General features: G+C 35.7%; 1 protein-coding gene, 1 long non-coding RNA gene and 1 pseudogene across 2 annotated transcripts in view; 1 reads left to right on the forward strand and 2 right to left on the reverse strand.

Moving 5' to 3' along the window:
- Window positions 1–14,500, reverse strand: part of MTF2 (metal response element binding transcription factor 2) — a 35,608-nt gene extending 21,108 nt beyond the window's left edge. The window contains exons 1-5 of the mRNA XM_077120253.1: window positions 14,444–14,500; window positions 10,538–10,633; window positions 10,224–10,324; window positions 9,710–9,858; window positions 364–459 (exon numbers count right to left, since the gene is read on the reverse strand). Coding sequence (XP_076976368.1) covers window positions 364–459; window positions 9,710–9,858; window positions 10,224–10,324; window positions 10,538–10,613 — 422 coding nt within the window. The 5' untranslated portion in view covers window positions 10,614–10,633; window positions 14,444–14,500. The remainder of the gene's footprint in view (window positions 1–363; window positions 460–9,709; window positions 9,859–10,223; window positions 10,325–10,537; window positions 10,634–14,443) is intronic.
- Window positions 14,501–14,668: 168 nt separating this feature from the next.
- LOC143650026 (uncharacterized) overlaps window positions 14,669–20,981 on the reverse strand; it is a 65,896-nt gene continuing 59,583 nt past the window's right edge. Inside the window, exons 2-3 of the long non-coding RNA XR_013159319.1 lie at window positions 14,841–14,857; window positions 14,669–14,760 (exon numbers count right to left, since the gene is read on the reverse strand). This is a non-coding gene — a long non-coding RNA (uncharacterized LOC143650026). The remainder of the gene's footprint in view (window positions 14,761–14,840; window positions 14,858–20,981) is intronic.
- LOC143650922 (casein kinase II subunit alpha' pseudogene) lies at window positions 19,441–20,801 on the forward strand (annotated as a pseudogene).

Here is a 20,981-nt window from a genome sequence, read left to right on the forward strand (position 1 = left end):
ACTGAAGGACTGATACTCACAATAAAAAAATATATAATTTGCATTATGACAGTGTCTGAGATTTAAGAAATTTCTTTTCCAATATGGTAAATAATAAAATAGCTCATGTCTGGGAAAATTGAGAAAACTTTTCAACCACAGAGACATTCAGAGTTCACAAACAGATTCATACACATTTTGATGGCTGCTTCGTTACAGATCATTTCTTTCAATGCTCAAAACAAACTGGTAAGTAAAATTTCCCCTGAGGTGACCTTCTTTGAAAGTCACTATTAAAAACTATTTTTAGAAATCTGAAACTGCAAACAATTACCATAAGAAAGTCACAAAAATCAATCAGTAAAGTTCAAATGCATATCTCACCTGTCTCCAAACAGCATTGGCTTTTGAAGGCATTGCACACAAGCCTCATGAAACCATTGTTTACATTTACAGCACTGCAGCATCTTTAAATACCAACTATAAGAAAAAAGTGAGATTAAAATTATTACTTTTGATGAGGTAAAAAAATTTTTTTTAGAGTAAAGGTGGCATTATTAAAAATATAGTTCTGGTTAAAGTACCATGCTTCTACTCTAACTTAGTATTGAATTTTTTTCACAAAAAGGTTATTGGTATCAATTTCATCCCAACCCTCTCTCATTTATACATGAGAATTTATAAATCCCTGAAAAATACATCTACTATTACTAGTTAACAAGTGCCATCAACAAAGAATTACTCTCATAATATAAGCCTAGAAAACTTATGTCCACACAAAAACCTGCACAGGAATATTTTTAGCAGCTTTACTCATAATTAAACAAAACTGGAAGCAAACAAGATGTCCACCAACAGGAGAATGATAAATTGTGGTACCTCCATACAACGTAATATTATTCAGTGATAAAAAGAAATGAGCTATCAAGTCACAAAAAAAAGACCTGGAGGAAACTTAACTACATAACACTAAGTGAAAGAAACCAGTCAAAAAAGACTACCTACTAAATGATCACAATTACGATATTTTAGAAAAGGCAAAACTAAAGAGACATTACAAAAATCAGTGGCTGCCAGGAATACAAAGAGGGAAAGAAGGTATGAAACAGTGAAGTACAGGGGACCTGTAGGGTATTGAAACTATTTTGTATGAAATTTTAATGGCAGATACATGTTACTATGCATCTGTCAAAAATGTGTACAAAACAAATAATGAAACTTAAACTATGGATGACAGTTAATATATCAATAGTGGTTCATTAATTTTAACAAATATATCACATTAATGTACGTTATCAATAAAAGGGGAATGTGAGGGTGTAGGGTTGGGTATACCAAAATCTATATATTATCTCCTCAACTACTGTAAATTTAAAAATACTGAAAAAAAAAAGCCTACTAATAATTGAAATAAAAAATCTCATAAGCCTAGGAATTTTTTTCACCTCAATTTTCTACACTCTAAGAAAACTCAACATGAGATCACTGGTATGTATTACTGTTTGCCCCTAGGTACAGGTAACTCGTTTTACTGCACTTCACAGATTGTGTGTTTTTTACAAATTGAAGGATTATGGCAACCCTATGTTGGGCAAGTCTATTGGCACCGTATTTCAACATTCACTTCATATCTCTGTTTTACATTTCGGTAATTTTAAAGTTTTCACTATTATTATTACATCTGTTATGGTGATCTGTGATTAGCCATCTTGATGTTACTATCGTAATTGTTTTGAGGCACCAAGAACCATGTCCATATAAGATGGTAAACTTAATACATAAATTGTGTGTGTGTTCTGACTGCTCCACTTAACAGTGGTTCCCCATCTCTCTCCCTCTCCTCAGGCTTCCCTATTTCCTGACACACAGCAATATTGAAATCCGGTGAATTAATAACCCTACAATGGCCCCTAAGTGTTCAAGTGAAAGGATTAGTTTCATGTCTCTCACTTTAAATCAAAAGCTAGAAATAATAAATTAAGATTAGTGAGGGAGACATTTCAAAAGCTGAGACAGGCTGAAAACTAGACCTCTTCCACTAGTCAGCCACATCCTGAATGCAAGAGAAAATTTCTTGAAGGAAATGAAAGTGTAACTCCAATGAACATACAAATTATAGGGAGGTCAAGCAGCCTTATTGCTGATATGGAGAAGGTTTCAGTGGTATGGATACAAGATCAAACCAGCCATACATTCCCTTAATCAAAGTTTAATCCAGATCAAGTCCCTACCTCTCTTTAATTCTATGAAGGCTGAGAAGGTGAGGAAGCTACCAAAGAAAAGTTTCAAGTTAGCAGAGGATGGTTTGTGAAGTTTAAGGAAAGCTGTTTCTATAACGATAAAAGCACAAGGTAAAGCAGTGCTGATAGAGAAGCTGCAGCAAGTTAACCAGAAGATCTAGCCAATATCACTGATGAAAACAGCTATACTAAACAACAGATTTTTAGTGCAGACAAAACAGCCTTCTACTGGAAAAAGATGCCATCTAGGACTTTTACGGCTAAAGAGGAAAAGTCGGGCTGACTCTCTTGTTTAGGGGTAACTAGCTAGTGACTTTCAGTTGAAACCAATGCTTACTTACCATTCTGAAAATCCTAGGGCCCTTAAGAATTATGCTAAATCTACTCTGACTGCGCTCTATAAAAGGAACAACAAGGACTGGATGACAGCACACCTGTTTATAGAATGGGTTACTGAACTTTTTACCCCCACTGCTGAGTCTATTCTTCAGGAAAAAAGATTCCTTTCAAAATATTACTGCTCAATGAAAATGCACTTGGATCACCCTAGAGCTCTGATGGAGATATACAAGACGTTATGTTATTTTCATGTCTGCTAACACATCTGTACTGCAGCCCATGGATCAAGAAGACATTCTAACTTTCAAGTCTTTTTAAAGAAATACATTTCACAAGGCTACAGTTGTTGTAAATAGTGGTTCCTCTGATGGATCTGGGCAAAGTAAATTGAAAATCTTCTGGAATAGACTGACCATTCTAGCTGTCATTAAGAACATTTAGATTCATGGAGGGGGGGGTTCAAAATATCAGCATTAACATGAGTTTGAAAGAAGCTGATTCCAACCCTAAGGGTGATGTTCTAGTTTGCTAGCTGCCAGAATGCAATATACCAGAAACGGAATGGCTTTTAAAAAGGGAATTTAATAAGTTGCTAGTTTACATTTCTAAGGCTGAGAAAACGTTCCAATTACAAGTCTATAGAAATGTCCAATCAAAGGCATCGAGGGAAAGATACTTCGGTTAAAGAAGGCCGATGAAGTTCAAAGTTTCTCTCTCAAGTGAGAAGGCACATGGCGAATACAGTCAGTTTCTCTCTCGGCTGGAAGGGCACATGAGAGCAAGGTGTCATCTGCTAGCTTTCTCTCCTGGCTTCCTGTTTCATGAAGCTCCTCGAGAGGCATTTTCCTTCTTCATCGCCAAAGGTCGATGGCTTGTGGGCTCTCTGCTTCTCGTGGCTATGTTCTTCTTCTCTGCTCTCTCTGAATCTCTTTCATTCTCCAAAATGTTTCTTCGTTTATAGGACTTCAGAAACTTCTCAAGACCCACCCAAATGGGTGGAGACATGTTGTCACCTAATCTGGCTTAACAACCACTCTTGATTAAGTCACATCTCCAGGGAGAACTAATTACAGTTCCAAATTTACAATACTGAATAGGGATTAGAAGAAACAGCTGCCTTTACAAAATGGGATTAGGATTAAAACATGGCTTTTCTAGGGTCCATACATCATTTCAAACAAACACAGGTGACTTTGAGGGAAGGGTTCAATATCTCAGTGGAGGAAATAACTGCAGATGTAGTGAAAACGGCAAGAGAACTAGAATTAGAAGTGATAAGTGAAGATATGACTGAATTGTTGCAATCTCATGATAAAATTTGAATGGATGAGGATATGCTTCTTATGGGTGAGCAAAGAAAGTGGTTTCTTGAGATGGAATCTACTCCTCATGCAAATGCTATGAAAATTGTTGAAATGACAACAAAGGAATTGGCAAAGTACATGAGCTCAATTGATAAGGCAGCTACAGGGTGTCAGAGGATTGACTTCAATTTTGAAAGAAATTCTACTATGGGTAAAATGCTGTCAAACAGCAACGCATGGTACAAGGAAATCCTTTTTGAAAAGAACAGTCAATCCACGTGGCAAATTTCATTTCTGTCTTACTTTAAGAAGCTGCCACAGCCACCACAAGCTTCAGCAACCACCACTCTGAGCAGTCAACAATCATCAACATGGAGGCAAGACCCTCTATCAGCCAAAAGATTAGATCTTGCTGAGGACTGAGACGATGATTAGCATTTTTCAGCAACAAAGTATTCTGAAATGAGGGCATGTGAATTATTTTTTTAGACATAATATTATTGTGCACTTAACAGACTACAGTATAGCGTACACATAACTTTTATATGTACCAGGAAACAAAAAAAAATCATGTGACTCGTTTTATTGATATTCACCTTACTGCAGTGGGCTGGAACAAAACAATATCCTTAAGGTATGCCTGTATTAAAGACTGGCCATAGGCAAGTCTCAAATTATCATCATTAAATTTTATATCCTCACATCATATGTCAAAATTAACTCAAAATGGATCAATGACCAAATATCTGAGGTACAATTATAAAACTCTTTGGAGAAAACATAGGGACTTATCTTCAGGACACTGTATTAGGCAACAAATTCTTAGACAGTCCACCAAAAGAACAAGAAAGTTAAGAAAAAATACTTAAATCTGACTTCATCAAAATTAAAATCTTTTGTGCAAAGGAGTTATGATAGTGAAAAAAATACAGAACTAACTACCTTATGACCTGGCAGTTCCATTTCTAGGTATAGAAATGAAAGCAGGGACTCAAACAAATATTTGAGTACCAATGCTTAAAGTAGCATTATTTACAATAGCCAAAGAGTAGGGAAGCAACCTACATATTCATCAGCAGATGAACCGACAAGCAAAATGTGGTTTATACCATATTTAGTCTGGAGTGTTAAATATTATTTCTGGATTTTGAGAGGCTGTTTTATAAATCTATAACCTGGAATTTAGAGATAAGACAAAGCTGATCAGGTTGGGATTAAAGTAATTTCAAACACAGGGGTAAGGAAGACACTGTCTATATCTTAGAACCACACCTACTCTTTGAGACCAAAGGAAGAAAGGTTTATTTTCTCTGGAACCTAAATTTTCTGTAGCACATACTCAACTCAATCTGTATGAATACCTCATCTGAACAACTGAAACACAGGGAGCCCAGAATAAGAATGAGGGCTTTAAATCCTTTATAGTTTAATATAATGCCTGTATATATCCTAGAACATATTAAGTAGATAATCAAAGAGTATTGGCAAAGTCCATTGAGGGATGGTAGAAAAATATGGAACTATTAAACTTTACCATCAGGGAATTCCCTCATACTGTGTCAAACATTGGGGTCTTCCAAATCAATAGGCCAAGCCTATGATCTAGAGGCTTACTCTTGTGAAGTTTATGCAGGTAGCAGAGAAGCTTAGCTTACCTATAGGTACGCCTAAATGTTACTTCTGGAGGCCTCTTTTGTTGCTCAGATGTGGCCTCACTCTCTCTAAGTCCAACTCTGTAAGTGAAATCATTGCCCTTTTCCCTATGTGGGATATGACATCCAAGGGTAAAAGTCTCCCTGGTGGCGTGGGAGATGACTCTCAGGGATGAATCCAGCCCTGGCACCATGGGATCAAAAAGGGAACCAAAAAGGGGGAAAGAACTGTAACTAATAAAGTATCGGTGGCAGAAAGAGTTCAAATAGAGTTAAAAGGCTACTCTGAAGATCACTCTTACACAAGCGTCAGTTAGACACTTCTACCTATCATAGTTTGCCAAACCCCAACCCAAACCATTTCAGCCAATTCTAAAGAACACCTAGGGCAATAATAAGATTCCACAAGGGTCCCATGTACTAGTGTAACTTTCCAGAAACCTACAACCTTCAGATGGGTCCACCAGATAAGTCCTGAAACCTAGAGGGCCCAGCCTCTCCAGAACATCAGCTAGTTCCATCTCCCAACCCATATTAGTGACAGCCCCTTTTAACATGAAAGCGTTAGAATGGCCATAGTCCAAATATTCCTAAACCGTGGGATAGAAAGATCAAAGGTGTTGGTGGTAGGGTTTAACAAATATGATTACTGAATCATTACACTGATATTTCTTTTAGTCTTCAGTATCTTAGAGCAGTTAAAAATAAAACTAAAATTGTAGAATTGTAACCCATACCAACTCTGAAATCTGTTCTACAACTAACTGTTGTGCTGTGAAATTTATTGCTGTTTTGTATATATGTTATTTTTCACAAAAAAGAAAATGTACAAGTCGATGGTGATAATAAAAAAATAGTTTTCCTTCTAGCCGCCTATATTCTGGAGCAGCTAGAAGGAAAAATCTAAGAGGATGTGTGATAGCCCATGACAAACTCTGGGATCTGTCCTGTAACTACTTGTTGAAGAGTGTTTTGAAAACGTGCTTTTTTCTATCTTTGCTTTGAATATATATATTATACAATTTAAAAAGTTAATTAAAAAATGTAGTTTATCTACATTGTATGTACATACAATGGAATATTATTCAGCCACGAAAAGGAACGAAGTTCTGATACATGCTGAATCTTGACGACATCATGTGGTGTGAAATAAATCCAACACAAAGGGGAAAATATTGTATGACACATATATGAAATAACTAAAATATGCAAATTCCCAGAGCGACAAAGTAGAGTATGGTTACCAGGGACGTGAGAGTAAAGGGAATGGATGTTTCTGTTTAAGGTGATGGAAAAGTCCTCGTAATGGACAGTGGTGAGATAGCACAACATTATGAATGTGATTAATCTCATGGAATAGAATGCTTGGGAGGACTGAAATGGAAAATGTTATGTTGTATATATGTTTCCACAATTTAAAAAAGAGAAGAGACTAAAGAGATAATGACAATTAAATGAAATAAATGCTCCTGGTGTCAATCTAATAATAAAGAAGAAAATGCCCAAAAGGATATTGGGATATATGAAAAATTCGAATATAAACTGTAAGCTTTATGTAAATGTTATAAGTTCCTGAACATGATAACTGTACTTAACGGTGGTTACATAAGCAAATATCCTTACTCATAGGAAATATACAGGACAGTACTAGTGTTCAGGAGCATGATTATATTCTGTACCAATCAGACTATTTCTGGAAACACTGCATTTTCTAACCATAATACCATAATCCAAGAGTAATTTTCAAGCTTATTTATGTAGTGGAGAAGCTTACCTATAGGAATGCCTAAGAGCTACTTCCAGAGTGCCTCTTTTGCTGCTCAGATGTGGCCTTACTCTCTCTAAGCCCAACTCTGCAAATGAAATCATTACATTTCTCCCTAAATGGAGACATGGGACATGATATTCAGGAGTGAAAGTCTCCCTGGCAATGTGGGCTATGACTCCCAGGGATGAGCCTGGCCCTGGCACCATGGGTTCGACAATGCCATCTGATCAAAGCAGGGAAAGAATTTTAACAAATAAGGTATCAGTGGCTGAGTTCAAATAAAGTCAAGAGACCACTCTGGAGGTTACTCATACACAAGCTTCAGTTACATACTTCTACCTATCATAGTTTGCCAAACTCCAATCAAAACCATTCCTGCCAACTTTAAAGAACACCTAGGAAGTTATATAAGATTCTACAAAGGTTCAACGCACTAGGGTTACTCTCCAGAAACCTACAACCTTCAGATACATCCTGAAATGCAGAAGGGCCCGCCTCTCCAGAACATCAACTAGTTCAATCCCACTGTCCCATATTATTGACAGCCCCTTCCAAGACAAAAAAAATTAGAATGGGCATAGCCCAAATATCCCCTAAAGAGTGGGAGAAAGATCAAGAGATGGTGGAGTTAAACAGAGAAGGTTGAGTTTAACTAACGAGTATGATTGCTGAATCATTATATACTGATATTTTAGTGTCCAGTGTCTTGGAGCAGCTGGTACTAAATCCAAAATTATGGAATTTCCATACCAAACTTGGAAATCTGTTCTACAACTAATTATTCTGGTGTGCTTTGAAACTTACTGCTTTTTTGTATATATGTTATTTTTCACAAAAAAAGAAAAAAAATCAATTGTGATGATAAATGCCAAGCTATATGAAGATAATGTGAACCATTGAATGTGCAGTTTGGATGATTATGTGAAATGTGTGAATATATAATATATATATAGCCATAAAATTGATAAATTGAAAAAAAAGAACTTTCAAAAAACTGGAGCACAACAAATAGAACTGCTCTCAAACATTTAGAAAATAGATGAATGGATACATGGACAGACAGACAGATAAGTAGACAAACTGACAGATGCAGAAAAAAGGAAAAGTTGGAAGACCTGGGTATGTGGTGGGGGGGGCGAGGTGGGGTGTGATGGTGTTCTCTGTATGAGCTCTGTAATATTTTTGCGACCATCCTGAAAGTTTGAAATTATTCCAAAACAAAATGTGAAAAAAATACTGATAAAGGTAAATAAAGGGCCTGTCATAGTGACTCAGCAGGCAGAGTTCTCGCCTGCCATTGACAGAGACCTGGGTTCATTTCCTGGTGCCTGCCCATGTAGAAAAATAAATAAATAAAACTAGTTTTAAATTATGGATGCAAAATTAACTGGAATAGTCAATTCAAATGTTCTTCTTTGATAAATTTGCTAGGAGATAATTTATCACAACTGTTTAGTGGCCATTAAAGCAGCTGGGAGCCTTAAGTAAGAAACAACATAACTCAAACACACAAACAGATGAAAGTACATGATTACTGATAAGTTCAAATATCCTGATTAGAATTTAAACATTCTGGTTTTCAAGTTTCATTTACATATATGGCTCACATTACCCCTATCTAGAATCTAGGCGGGATAATTTTTTAGTTAAAACTTAGAAAGATACTATTGGTAGTTTGTTTTACAAATGATCTACTCCTATTCATAATAAATGGAATATATAGGAGAGAACAGTAAAATGTATTCCCCTGATTAGTCTCTGGTAAAATTCCATCATGGTTCTGTGTCTCTTACCCATTCAGATAATACTAAATTTATCAGTTTCTAAATGGTTAACTACATTAAATGCGACATTCAATGAAACTAATTTTTCTGCTCTAATAGTGGGTCACTACAGTAAATTTTTTCCCTTTGTAGTTTTTTTTTTTTTTTTTTTTTTTTTTTTTTTTTTTTTTTAAAGGAAAGACAGAGAGAAGGAAGGAAGGATAGAAGGAAGGAAGGAAGGAAGAAAGGGAAACATTTTTAAACATTTTCTTGTTTTATTGTATTCTGTTTCTCCGTTTTTGTTACATGGGCTGGGGCCGGGAATCGAACCGAGGTCCTCCGGCATAGCAGGCAAGCACTTTGCCCGCTGAGCCACCGCGGCCCGCCCCTTTTGTAGTTTATTTTATGGGGCAATAAAATATTTACAACTCACTTAAATTTCCAGAATAAAAGACCTACAATGAGATTTTTAAAAATATACAGATAAGATCTTAAACACTTGATGAAAAATAAATCTGTGAAAGTGTTTTTTCCCCAATTTACTTTACTGACACTTTCATGCATTTACAATTTATCATCACTGCCAACACAATAAGAAAAGAAAAGCAGAAAATGCAACCAATAAAAATTACTTAAAAGACATTAAATAATCTTATTTACTTACTCTCCAGGCCCTCCACAATAGCAGTAACACTGCTGGACATTGGTTTTATGACCAGCATCCCATTCAAGGTCTGCCACACTATAGGGTAATGTCTGCTTCATGACTTGCAATGCTTTGGCATTTGGTCCTTTCTTAAGCGCACCACCCCTCTATATTAGAGGAAAAAAATTATTGAAAAGATAGAAGGGTAAAATTTTAAGCACAATTTTATAACTCAAAATGACATTTCTAAAATTTCCATTCTAAATTTCTACCACATCACAAATTGTTTAATAAAAATATTTATATTCTTGTCTTCTTTCAAATTATTGCCCCAATTCTGAGGCCGCTATCATAAAATAAGTGCAAGAATAGCTAGCTGTGGGTTACTTAAGCACGATTAGTCAAACAATAAACAGTATCTCTTTCTACCCAGCTCATTTGATTCAAATGAATTTTCAATAAACACAATCTTAAATTGGTAGTGCCTTACAAATCCCACTTTGGGCTTTAACCCCAAACACTTAAAAGATACCTTTGTTGTTGTTGCAAAAACACACTGCCGACAGAGCCATTTTTCATCTGAATCAATCACACTGGAATCAATATGAGGTGTGTGACACAACTGATGGTATCCTTAATAATAAAAAAAAAGCACAAAGCAAATTCTATTTTATTAATAAATACAACACAATTTCAAGAAGGCATTTTAGTATTCACTTTTCCTACATTAATCTATTTACAACTAATGAAGAACTGCTATAAATTACCAACATAAAGTATTGAGACATTAATCGTCCACAGAGAATTAAGTATGTAACAAACCTATTCCATTAGATAATTGTTTACCTTGGCCACACTTATCACATATAACCATTTCATTGGGAGCTTCTGAATACTCTTCCTGACATATTGTACAGACCATTTCCCCACTTCCAGTGGCTCCTGAAATATACAAAACATATGTATAAAAAAAGCAGTCATAATAAAAAGAATTCATAAAACAAAACCATATTTATGACTCAGTGGATAGCCCACACTGACAATGTTTGTTCACTAGGTCATAATTACTTCTCAAGGCAGAGTACTATAAAAAAAGTACTACCTCTCTGGTCCCTATCTGTGTTCTTCTCACCTTTAATTTAAGATGCCTGACTATCTACACTCAAAGATTTTAGGCTTTTAGACAGTGAACATAATTTAAATTGCTCTGAGGAGGCTTCCTATATTACTCATTTCTAATTTTCCCACTCTCCTAGGAGAGGAAGAGAGGTCTTGTGAACAAGAGAGCTACTCTCCAGAACACACATCTACCCTTGCACATGCATACACACTTAACTTCAACCAGTAACATCAAGAAACTAAGAAAAAAGAGCAAGGAAGATAGGTAAATGATCCCTTTCTTTCTGGATTCAAGGCATTTTTTTTAAGTGTGCTCAGCTGAACCTCTATTGGTTTAACCTTCAGCTTCTGCAACCTGGAAATACGGTGTCTAATAATGTGCCCTAAGAAAATTTGACTGCAACAAAATCTTAAGTTCCCACAGTTATTAAACAAATAAATAAATAAATATTTACCTTTATATATATAAAATAAATATATATTTAATATACTTGTATTATATTTAAATATATATATATATATATGTTTACCTGAGTAGGTAAATCATTTACTTACACTTTTTTATTCTAAGAAAAAATCATCACACAAAATTTAAAACATAATTTTATCACCCTAACACAAATATTATTTCCAATGCTCTCTTCCCATTTATTTAAATATAAACTTAAAAGTTATAATGTACCTGCTTTATCATATTATCAAAGATAACAAAATAATTACAATTTTGTGCCAAGCATTGTATAAGACTCTTGGCATGTATTATTTTAACTCTACAACCAACTCTTCGGTAAATATCCTATTTATAGAGAGGAACTGAGGCTCAGAAATATAAAGTAACTAACCCAAGAACCCTAAATCAGTTAAGTACCAAGGCTAGGATTTACACCCAGATATGGTAGAGTCTATATTTTTCTCACAATGAGAAGCTACCTTTCACTGAAAATATGCAGTATTTATTCCATCAAAAGCATTTTTAACACTGCCAGTTTTCTAATTCATAACTTATAATGACTGCATAATATTTGATCCAGTGGATGGAACCAAATGTACTTTCTTACTCTATTCTTGGACATACAGGTTACAAAATCATATTTTGGTTTATTTTTTCTTGTGGGTATTTTGTGGGATTTTTTGCTAGTCTGTAGTTTTGTTCACTTTAGTCTTTTGTTCTCCCATCTTCTCCCAGGCTTCATTCATCTGCTTCCTGGTATACCCGTCAAGACATGGCCTCCCATAGGTTCTGGATTTATAGCTCTCGTCAGGAGAGCAGCCAGACTCAGCCCCAGTGGGAACTGTCAGCCTACGTCTGCAATTTCCTAAAAGGAACTGATCACCCAAGATTTGCAAAAGGTGCTTGCACCTGACTCCTTCTGTAACCACATGGACTGGTAAGAAAGAAGGCAGCTCCCCTGCAAAGGAGAGCTGACTCATCACCTCAGAAAACAATCCTGTGGAAATCAAGTACTACATTTACTTGTGAAATATAAGTAACATTTTTACCATCAAATTTACAAGAACTTTCCTGTGTAGCTCAGTGGCCCTCTATAGACTCTCTAACTTCTAAATCCAAATGACTGTAAATATAAAGCTACAGCAAACATTTTTCTTTTTAATTTTTGAGATTTCTTTTGAACAAACTGCTGAACGTGGGCAGGTAGATTAAAGTGTATAAACATTTTATGCATTTAATCCAATTGCTAAATTAACAGCCAAAATTCAAATTTACACTGCCACCAACAATGTCAGTTGCATTTTCACAAAAAATGTAGTAGCATTAAGTGTGAAAGTTTAAAATCCTTTAAATCTAATGTTTTTAACATAAATCCCTGTGCTAAAATAAATTTCTTTCACTACTAATATAATTATACATTTTTACTTATTTATGTAAGCTTTTTAAAAGAAAGTTATTAGAGGAATAAAATTACTCAGACTTATTATGTATTTTTGATATATAATCTATTACTTACAGGGACAAAAACTACTAAATAATTCCTCCATTGAAATATGACATCATGCAAGTTTTCAGGTACTACCTTAATGGCTACAGGAGACCATTTACTTGCTCATTTCTATTAAAACTCCAAGTTTCATGGGCACTACATTCTAGGTGGGCAAAAAGTTAAATGGCAAAAGAATAAGTCTTTGTAATTTAGGGATAGCAAAGAAGCCAGTAAAAAAAAGAATACCATAGACAACCAAACTGATACACTGGGGCATAGGTTGGACTGTACCCCTCACCTTCAAAATAACTTTTCATAATTATGTATCATTTGTTTTCTTCTTCCTTTCTGCCACATTTAGAGGGTGCAAGATGGAGAGAGGCCTATTTTTAACCCACAGCAACCTCCAAATGGTGGAAAAGCTGAAAAGGACATATAACTTATGGAAGAGGGATAGGATGCAATCAATACTATATGTTTCAGTCCCCACCTCAGAGACCAACGTTTACAAACTTGGGGAAAAGGGATAATTCTGTATGCAGTAGTCAAGATCAGCTCAATATTACTATTGTTGACCTTTTATCCCTTTAAATATTATAACACACAAAATTTTCTCAAAGACCCATCAATTTCATATTCAAAACATACCTTTAGTCCTTTAAACTGATCAGTTCCACAAACTAAAAAACATTTCCTTAAGAAAACATTTTACTGAAGTAACACCTAAGCCTTGAATACCAACTATATAGATGGTAATTAAGACATTTCAAATCTTTCAGAAAAAGGAGAAAAATCAAAAAATAGAATATAGTAGTAGTCACCTATGATAAAGTTGCAATAGGGATCCAATAGCTAAAAACTTTAGAAAGATATATCTACACTTTAGGGAAGATAATTTATGTTTCCTTTCCAACAGAGGACACAAAACAGGCATATTAACCCAGCAAAAGAAAAACAAAGAAAGGGGTCTTAACGAACAGCTTTTGCTCAGATTTTCAGTAAAGATTCACTCTTTATATATATAAAACATTTTCCATCAAAGATATACATGCAAAAATACCTATATTTAGAGATTCAAAGGGCATACAGTAATTGCAATCTATAATAATGGAAATCATTACAAAAAACATACCTATAATCAAACTAAGACACACTTGTACTCATTTTTATTTGCACCCAAATATATTCTCACTTTCCCATCTAAACACAAAAAGCCACAATTAAGCAGCAATTTTAAACCACTCTTATTTATAAATATTCCTAGTACTCTAAAATGATTTATGTTCAAATTCCTCAAAGCATCTGGCAAATAATGGTCTCAACAAATATTATTTTTCTTCATTGCTCTGTAGTAATAAAGGCAAGTAACAGCCAAATTGATTCCAAAACTGTTACTTATCTTAGTGGCTTAACCTTTTTCCTCAAAGTTCTTAGAAGGGCCCATATTTTACCCTACAATAGGTGAGAGTCCTCAGTCCTCTAGTCTACCTCTACTCTAACACAGTATTCTTGTTCTTCTTTTGGTCTATAAGAAATCTTCAGTATAGCGTAAAACTTCTTAAAGTTTATGAAGAATATATATATTTTAACCTCTCCTCAAAAGGAATACATTGTATTGAAGAGTCAACACTAGAATGACAAGTTGAAGATATCAAATTTTAGTATAAATCATGGTTAAAAGTAATAATAGCACCTGCCTGTTTGAATGTCCTTCCAGAGAACCCAGGATTTAGAACTATCTTCAAATATGATGAAGCAGCTCTGTTTCAATATGTTTATCTGCAATGCAGAGGAATACTTATGGTCATCTCTTTTAAAATTAAAAACATGAAGTCAAGTTTAAAGGCTTATGATTATTAAAAGTTTACTGTACAACAGCCAAAGATAACTTATCTTGAGATAACTTGCCTTTTTGATAGTTCCAAGATAAAACAAGCCATCTGACCATCTAGCTAGGACATCCTGACCCTCTTCAAATTTACATGCTGGCTTTTTGGTTTTATGTCCATCCTGTAAAGACAGCTTGGTCAAGGATGCTGGGGTCTTTTGGTTTCGACGTAAAGGAGACCGCTTGTGGACCAGTGAATTACCTGCCCCTGTGGAGTCTCTGTTCAGGAAATAAAAGACCATAAATAAGACTAGTTTACTCGTATAACTTACTTTAAACCAATGAAAAATTCTAATTTTAATTAAAAATTTTGATTTTTTAAAAATATTAAGTTGAAGGAAAACATAGTAGGTGTCTCAAGATCATGAATACTCTCCTAAAACAAAGGTTTAAAACAAGATAATAGTTTTCAAAACTCAATGTCTATTCTAAATGAGCCTAGAATTTAGCAATCCCTCATAAGATAAGATATTCATGTCAGCCATCATCAAAACATCACCTCTAATTTGAGGTGGGAAGGCCACTGTTATTAGCAAAGAATGCCTCAAATCTCATGACTTGTTTTAGATAAACTAAAATAAGTTATACTGTATAATCCCATAAGCACTTGATAAAGAATAAATATGAATTAAATTTTAATCTCTTGAATATGCTACATGCAGTTAAAGCTCACACTAAACCAGTGACTTTGGGGGGCAAATGGGTATATTCACACTCACTGGGAGCAGCTGGGACCCTCTTCCTACAGGGAATCACTTTAATTGGTGGGAGTGTATCATGGTCTCTCAAATATGCAGAGTGGGGGCAAAAAAAAAAAAAGATTGAGAACTACTAACTTCACAAAATTATACTTAAGTGAGAATATGTAAAAAAAGCATTTTTTTCAAGTAAAAGATCCCAAAATAACAGACCCCTAAATTACATTATGAATAATACATCAGTCATTCCATAAACAACGTACCATCAACTTTCTTAAAGGTAACAAAACAGTGTTTCTTATTTGGTTTCACTTTTCCAATTTACATTTTTCACAAATTTAACACAATGATATGTAAAACTAGACAGATAAATAATCCTAAAATAAGCATAAGCTTATAAAGATAAATCAAGAGGGAAAGAGAAGCTTCAATACTTAAGAATTCTATATATAAATTCTGAGAAAATGATTTAACAATGATAGAATTGCATGATGTAATTCAGAATTACATCATGTAATTCTATCATCTCTTCATGATGAAGAGAAGGTAGTCAAGAATAGGGGATTCCTACGATTTAACTTGAAAATCTACTAAAAAGCCCTTCTCCTATCTGTCTATAATAAGTATCACTGCTTTTGTGATAAGTACTTTACATGAAGTTTTCAATACAATTCTACAGGAAATCACCATCCCAAATTACCTAGGAAAAACGTGAGGTTATAATGTAATCTGTACAAGATCATACGGTTTGGAAGTAGAAAAACTGGAATTTAAAAGAAGGAAGTCTAACGCCAAAAGTCTCCCCACCCATTGTTTTTCTCCAATCCCCATAGTCTCCACACTGACAATTTGATAAACGTGTATGTATGGTGGGGGGGTGTGTGGGCATGTGGGGGTGGGGTGTTTGATAATGTTATACTTAAATAAACAAAATTCAATACCTCAATAAACCATTTCAGTAATATAGAGTATCAACTCACTAAATAGACTTCTGTTTTTTAAAATATGGACATGAATTGCTAAAAAGGCAAAAACATTCTTCCTGATCGCTAAGTCAAATATTCCCCTTTCCTTTCTCTCCTTAGCTCTGCTTAGGTTAGGAGCTCCAACAATTACCCACCCCTGTCATTATTAATCAGGAAAAAAAAGTCACAAATGGAGACAAGCCCAAGGATCCCTTTACATTCCACTGTCACAATTATTGTAGCACCAACAACTGAGAAATATCAATGGAATAAAAAATATTGGAGTATCCAGCTGCAGATACACCGGGACTACAAAGACATTTCTATGTGAGAGAAAAAGGGAAGAAGAGAAGCAAGGACTCTTGGGAGCACAACTTGTCTCCAAGGGAGTACATTAAATAAAGTATATATAACAAAAAGGAAAGCATTAGCGTTGCTGGACTTTTGCTTAACTACTGCTGAATTTAACTGAATTCAAGGTATTTGCAGATCTTGCCTAAAGACAGATTATGTTTAATAATCTGTTTTCTTCTAAATAAGCAGTTGTTAGACACAGAAGCCTTTATACCTTAAAAATTACTAAAGACCCCAAAAAACTTTTTCTTATAGCTATTGATTATTATCCAAATGAAAATGGATAATTAAAAAATTTAGAAAAAATAGTTAATTTAAAATAATAACAAGCTCATTACATGTTTTAAAAGTCTTTTTTTATTAATTTAAAAAATTAACAAAAATATTAACATAATTCCATTCTACATATATAATCAGTAATTCTTAATATCATCACATAGTTGCATATTCACCATTTCTTAGAACATTTGCATCGATTTAGAAAAAGAAATAAAACGATAACAGAAAAAAAAGATTATACATACCATACCCCTTGCCCCTCACTTTCACTGATCACTAGCATTTAAAACTAAATTTATTTTAACATTTGCTTCTCCTATTATTTATTTTTATTCCATATGTTCTACTCATCTGTTGATATGATAGGTAAAAGGAGCATCAGACACAAGGTTTTCACAATCACATAGTCACATTGTGAAAGCTATATCATTGTTCAATCATCATCAAGAAACATGGCTACTGGAACACAGCTCTACATTTTCAGGCAATTCCCTCCAGCCTCTCCACTACATCTTGAACAACAAGGTGATATCTACTTAATGCGTAAGAATAACCTCCAAGATAACCTCTCGACTCTGTTTGGAATCTCTCAGCCACTGACACTTTGTCTCATTTCACTCTTCCCCCTTTTGGTTGAGAAGGTTCTCTCAATCCCTTGATGTTAAGTCTCAGCTCGTTCTAGGGTTTTTCTCAATCCCTTGATGCTAAGTCTCAGCTCAGTCCAGGATCTCTGTCCCACGTTGCCAGGAAGGTCCACACCCCTGGGAGTCATGTCCCACGTAGAGAGGGGGAGGGTGGTGAGACTGCTCGTCATGTTGGCTGGAGAGAGAAGCCACATCTGAGCAACAAAAGAGGCTCTCTTGGGGGTGACTCTTAGGCCAACATTTTAAGTAGACTTGACCTATCCTTTGTGGGGTTAAGTTTCATATGAACAAACCCCAAGACTGGGGGCTCAGCCTACAGCTTTGGTTGTCCACACTGCTTGTGAAAATATCAAGAATTCAACTTGGGGAAGTTGAATTTCTCCCCGCTCTCACCATTCCCCGAGGGGGGCTTTGCAAATACTTTTCCACTCACTGATTGAATCACTCTGGGATTCATTGGGGCATCACTCTGGACAAACCAACAAAATCTCATGTCCTACCTGAGATTCCAAGTATTTATGACGTTCAATCAAACTATCTACATAAGTTATACTAGGAAATGCTCTAGTCAAAACATAAATTTCGTAACAAATAAACATTTTTTGCTTTAGTCTCACACATAAGGTGACATTTTAAAATATTAATTACCATCTATTTTCAGCACTCTGCAATAATGACATTCCTTTGTTCTTCCTCATGCAAAAACATTTTTAAAATTTGTACATTGTACATTTCACTATTATTATACACTCTAGGCATTCCTAGATTACACCATCTCAATCTTCAACATCTTTCTTTCTGATTTCATCTATGTCCCCAGCCCTCCTCCCTCTATCATTCTCACATGCAGCTTCATTCAGTGTTTTAACGTAATCATATTACAGTTAGGTAGTATTGTGCTGTCCATTTCTGAGTTTTTGTATCCAGTCCTGTTGCACAGTCTGTATCCCTTCAGCTCCAATTACCCAATATCTTACCCTATTTCTATCTCCTGATGGTCTCTGTTACCAACGAAATATTCCAAGTTTATTCACTAATGTCTGTTCATTTCAATGAGACCATAAAGTATTTGTCCTTTAGTTTTTGGCTAATCTCACTCAGCATAATGTTCTCTAGGTCCATTCATGTTGTTACATACTTCATAAAGTATGCCTTAAAGCTGCATAATATTCCATCATATGTATATACTACAGTTTGTTTAGCCACTCATCTGTTGATGGATATTTTGGCTGTTACCATCTCTTTGCAATTGTAAATAATGCTGCTATAAACATTGGTGTGCAAGTGTCCGTTTGTGTGTTTGCCCTTATGTCCTTTGAGTAGATACCTAGCAGTGGTATTGCTGGGTCATATGGCAATTCTATATTCAGCTTTTTGAGGAGCTGCCAAACTGCCTTCCACAGCAATTGCACCATTTGACATTCCCACCAACGGTGAATAAGTGTGCCTCTTTCTCCACATCCTCTCTAGCACTTGTCATTTTCTGTTTTGTTGATAATGGCCATTCTGGCAGGTGTTTAAAATAGTCTTTTTAATGAAGAAATAACTTCAAAAACTTGGCAAGAAGAGAGGCATTACTTTACAGTTTTTGCAAATCCCTTGGTTTAAGAGATAACAGCTGGATTCTCTTATCTCTTCTCTGAATGTTTCAACCGAAATATATGCAGAAAATCTAGCCTCACAGAGATATGTGAAAGGAGGATTTTAAGTCTTTTCTGTAATTGCCGATATTCTACTTTTCTGCTATACCAATTCTCAATAACCAGTTGTTTTTTAAAAAGTTACTTGAAATGTAGGATCTGAAACTTCATGACCAAACTTTTACATACCCCACTCCATCGAAATTCATTAGTCTATCTTACATGTTGAACGGATCTTTTAATCATTTTGAAACATCATGCACTGGTTATATAGAACATAATACTCACTGAGTTATACCCAGATGTTTATATAAACAAACGTTTAACATCTACAGATCATCCAGATGTTTACATATTTCATTTTACAGTGTCCTCCTCCTCCTCCTCCCCTCCTCCTCCGGCACCCCGCGGCCGGCCACCAGCTCCGTCCTCCACCCAGCACCCCTTGCCACGCCACCCTCTGCGCCCTGCGGTGCCCCCCGGTCCTGCCCCCACTGCCGGCAGCAGGGCCCAGGTGTACGCCGAGGTAAACAGACTGAGGTACGCGAGTACTGGGACTATGAGGTGCACGACCGGGGCTAGAGTAATCAACATGATTACCAACTGGTTCGAAAACTTGGTTGGGGAAAGTACAGTGAAGTGTTTCAGGCCATTAACATCACCAACGAGAGAGTGGCTGTAAAAATCCTCAAGCCAGTGAAGAAAAAGAAGATAAAACGAGAGGTTAAGATTCTGGAGAATCTTCGTGGTGGAACAAATATCATTAAGCTGATTGACACTGTAAAGGACCCTGTGTCAAATACAGCAGCTTTAGTATTTGAATATATCAATAATACAGATTTTAAGCAACTCTACCAGATCCTGATGGACGTTCATATCCGGTGTTACATGTATGAACTACTTAAAGCTATTGATTACTGCCACAGCAAGGGAATCATGCACAGGGATGTGAAACCTCACAATGTCATGAAAGATCACCAACAGAAAAAGCTGTGACTGATAAGATTGGGGGCTGGCAGAGTTCTATCATCCTGCTCAGGAGTAAAATGTCCGAGTAGCCTGGAGGTATTTCAAAGGACCAGAGCTTCTTGTGGAGTACCAAATGTATGATTATAGCTTGGACATGTGGAGTCTGGGCTGCATGTTAGCAAGCATGATCTTTCGAAAGGAACCCTTCTTCTATGGACAGGACAACTATGACCAGCTTGTTCGCACTGCCAAGGTTCTGGGTACAGATGAGCTGTACTGTATGGGTATCTGGAGAAGTGTAGATCTAGGTCACATAGACCTAGATCTACACTTCAATGATATCTTGGGACAACACTCACGAAAATGCTGGGAAAACTTTATCCACAGTGAGAACAGACACCTTGTCAGCCCCGAGGCTCTAGATACTCTGGACAAACTTTTGCGATATGACCATCAACAGAGACTGACCGCCAAAGAGGCCACGGAGCACCCATACTTCTACCCCGTGGTGAAGGAGCAGTTCCAGCCTTGTGCAGATAATGCTGTGCTTTCCAGTGGTCTCACTACAGCAAGATGAAGACTGGGAAGCAACGGGTAATGCAGCATTGATGCTTGCCAATAAAACCAACCAACCAAAACACGCATCTTGAAGGAAAACTACAGTGTGATAAAAGAAATTCTAATCATTCCTTCTAAATGCAAAGAAGGAAAACTACAGTGTGATAAAAGAAATTCTAATCATTCCTTCTAAATGCAAAGAAGAGTAAAGACCTCAAAGTCTGTCAAAAAGAAAG

The sequence above is a fragment of the Tamandua tetradactyla genome, chromosome 11 (assembly GCF_023851605.1).
Source record: "Tamandua tetradactyla isolate mTamTet1 chromosome 11, mTamTet1.pri, whole genome shotgun sequence".
Classification (NCBI taxonomy): domain Eukaryota; kingdom Metazoa; phylum Chordata; class Mammalia; order Pilosa; family Myrmecophagidae; genus Tamandua; species Tamandua tetradactyla.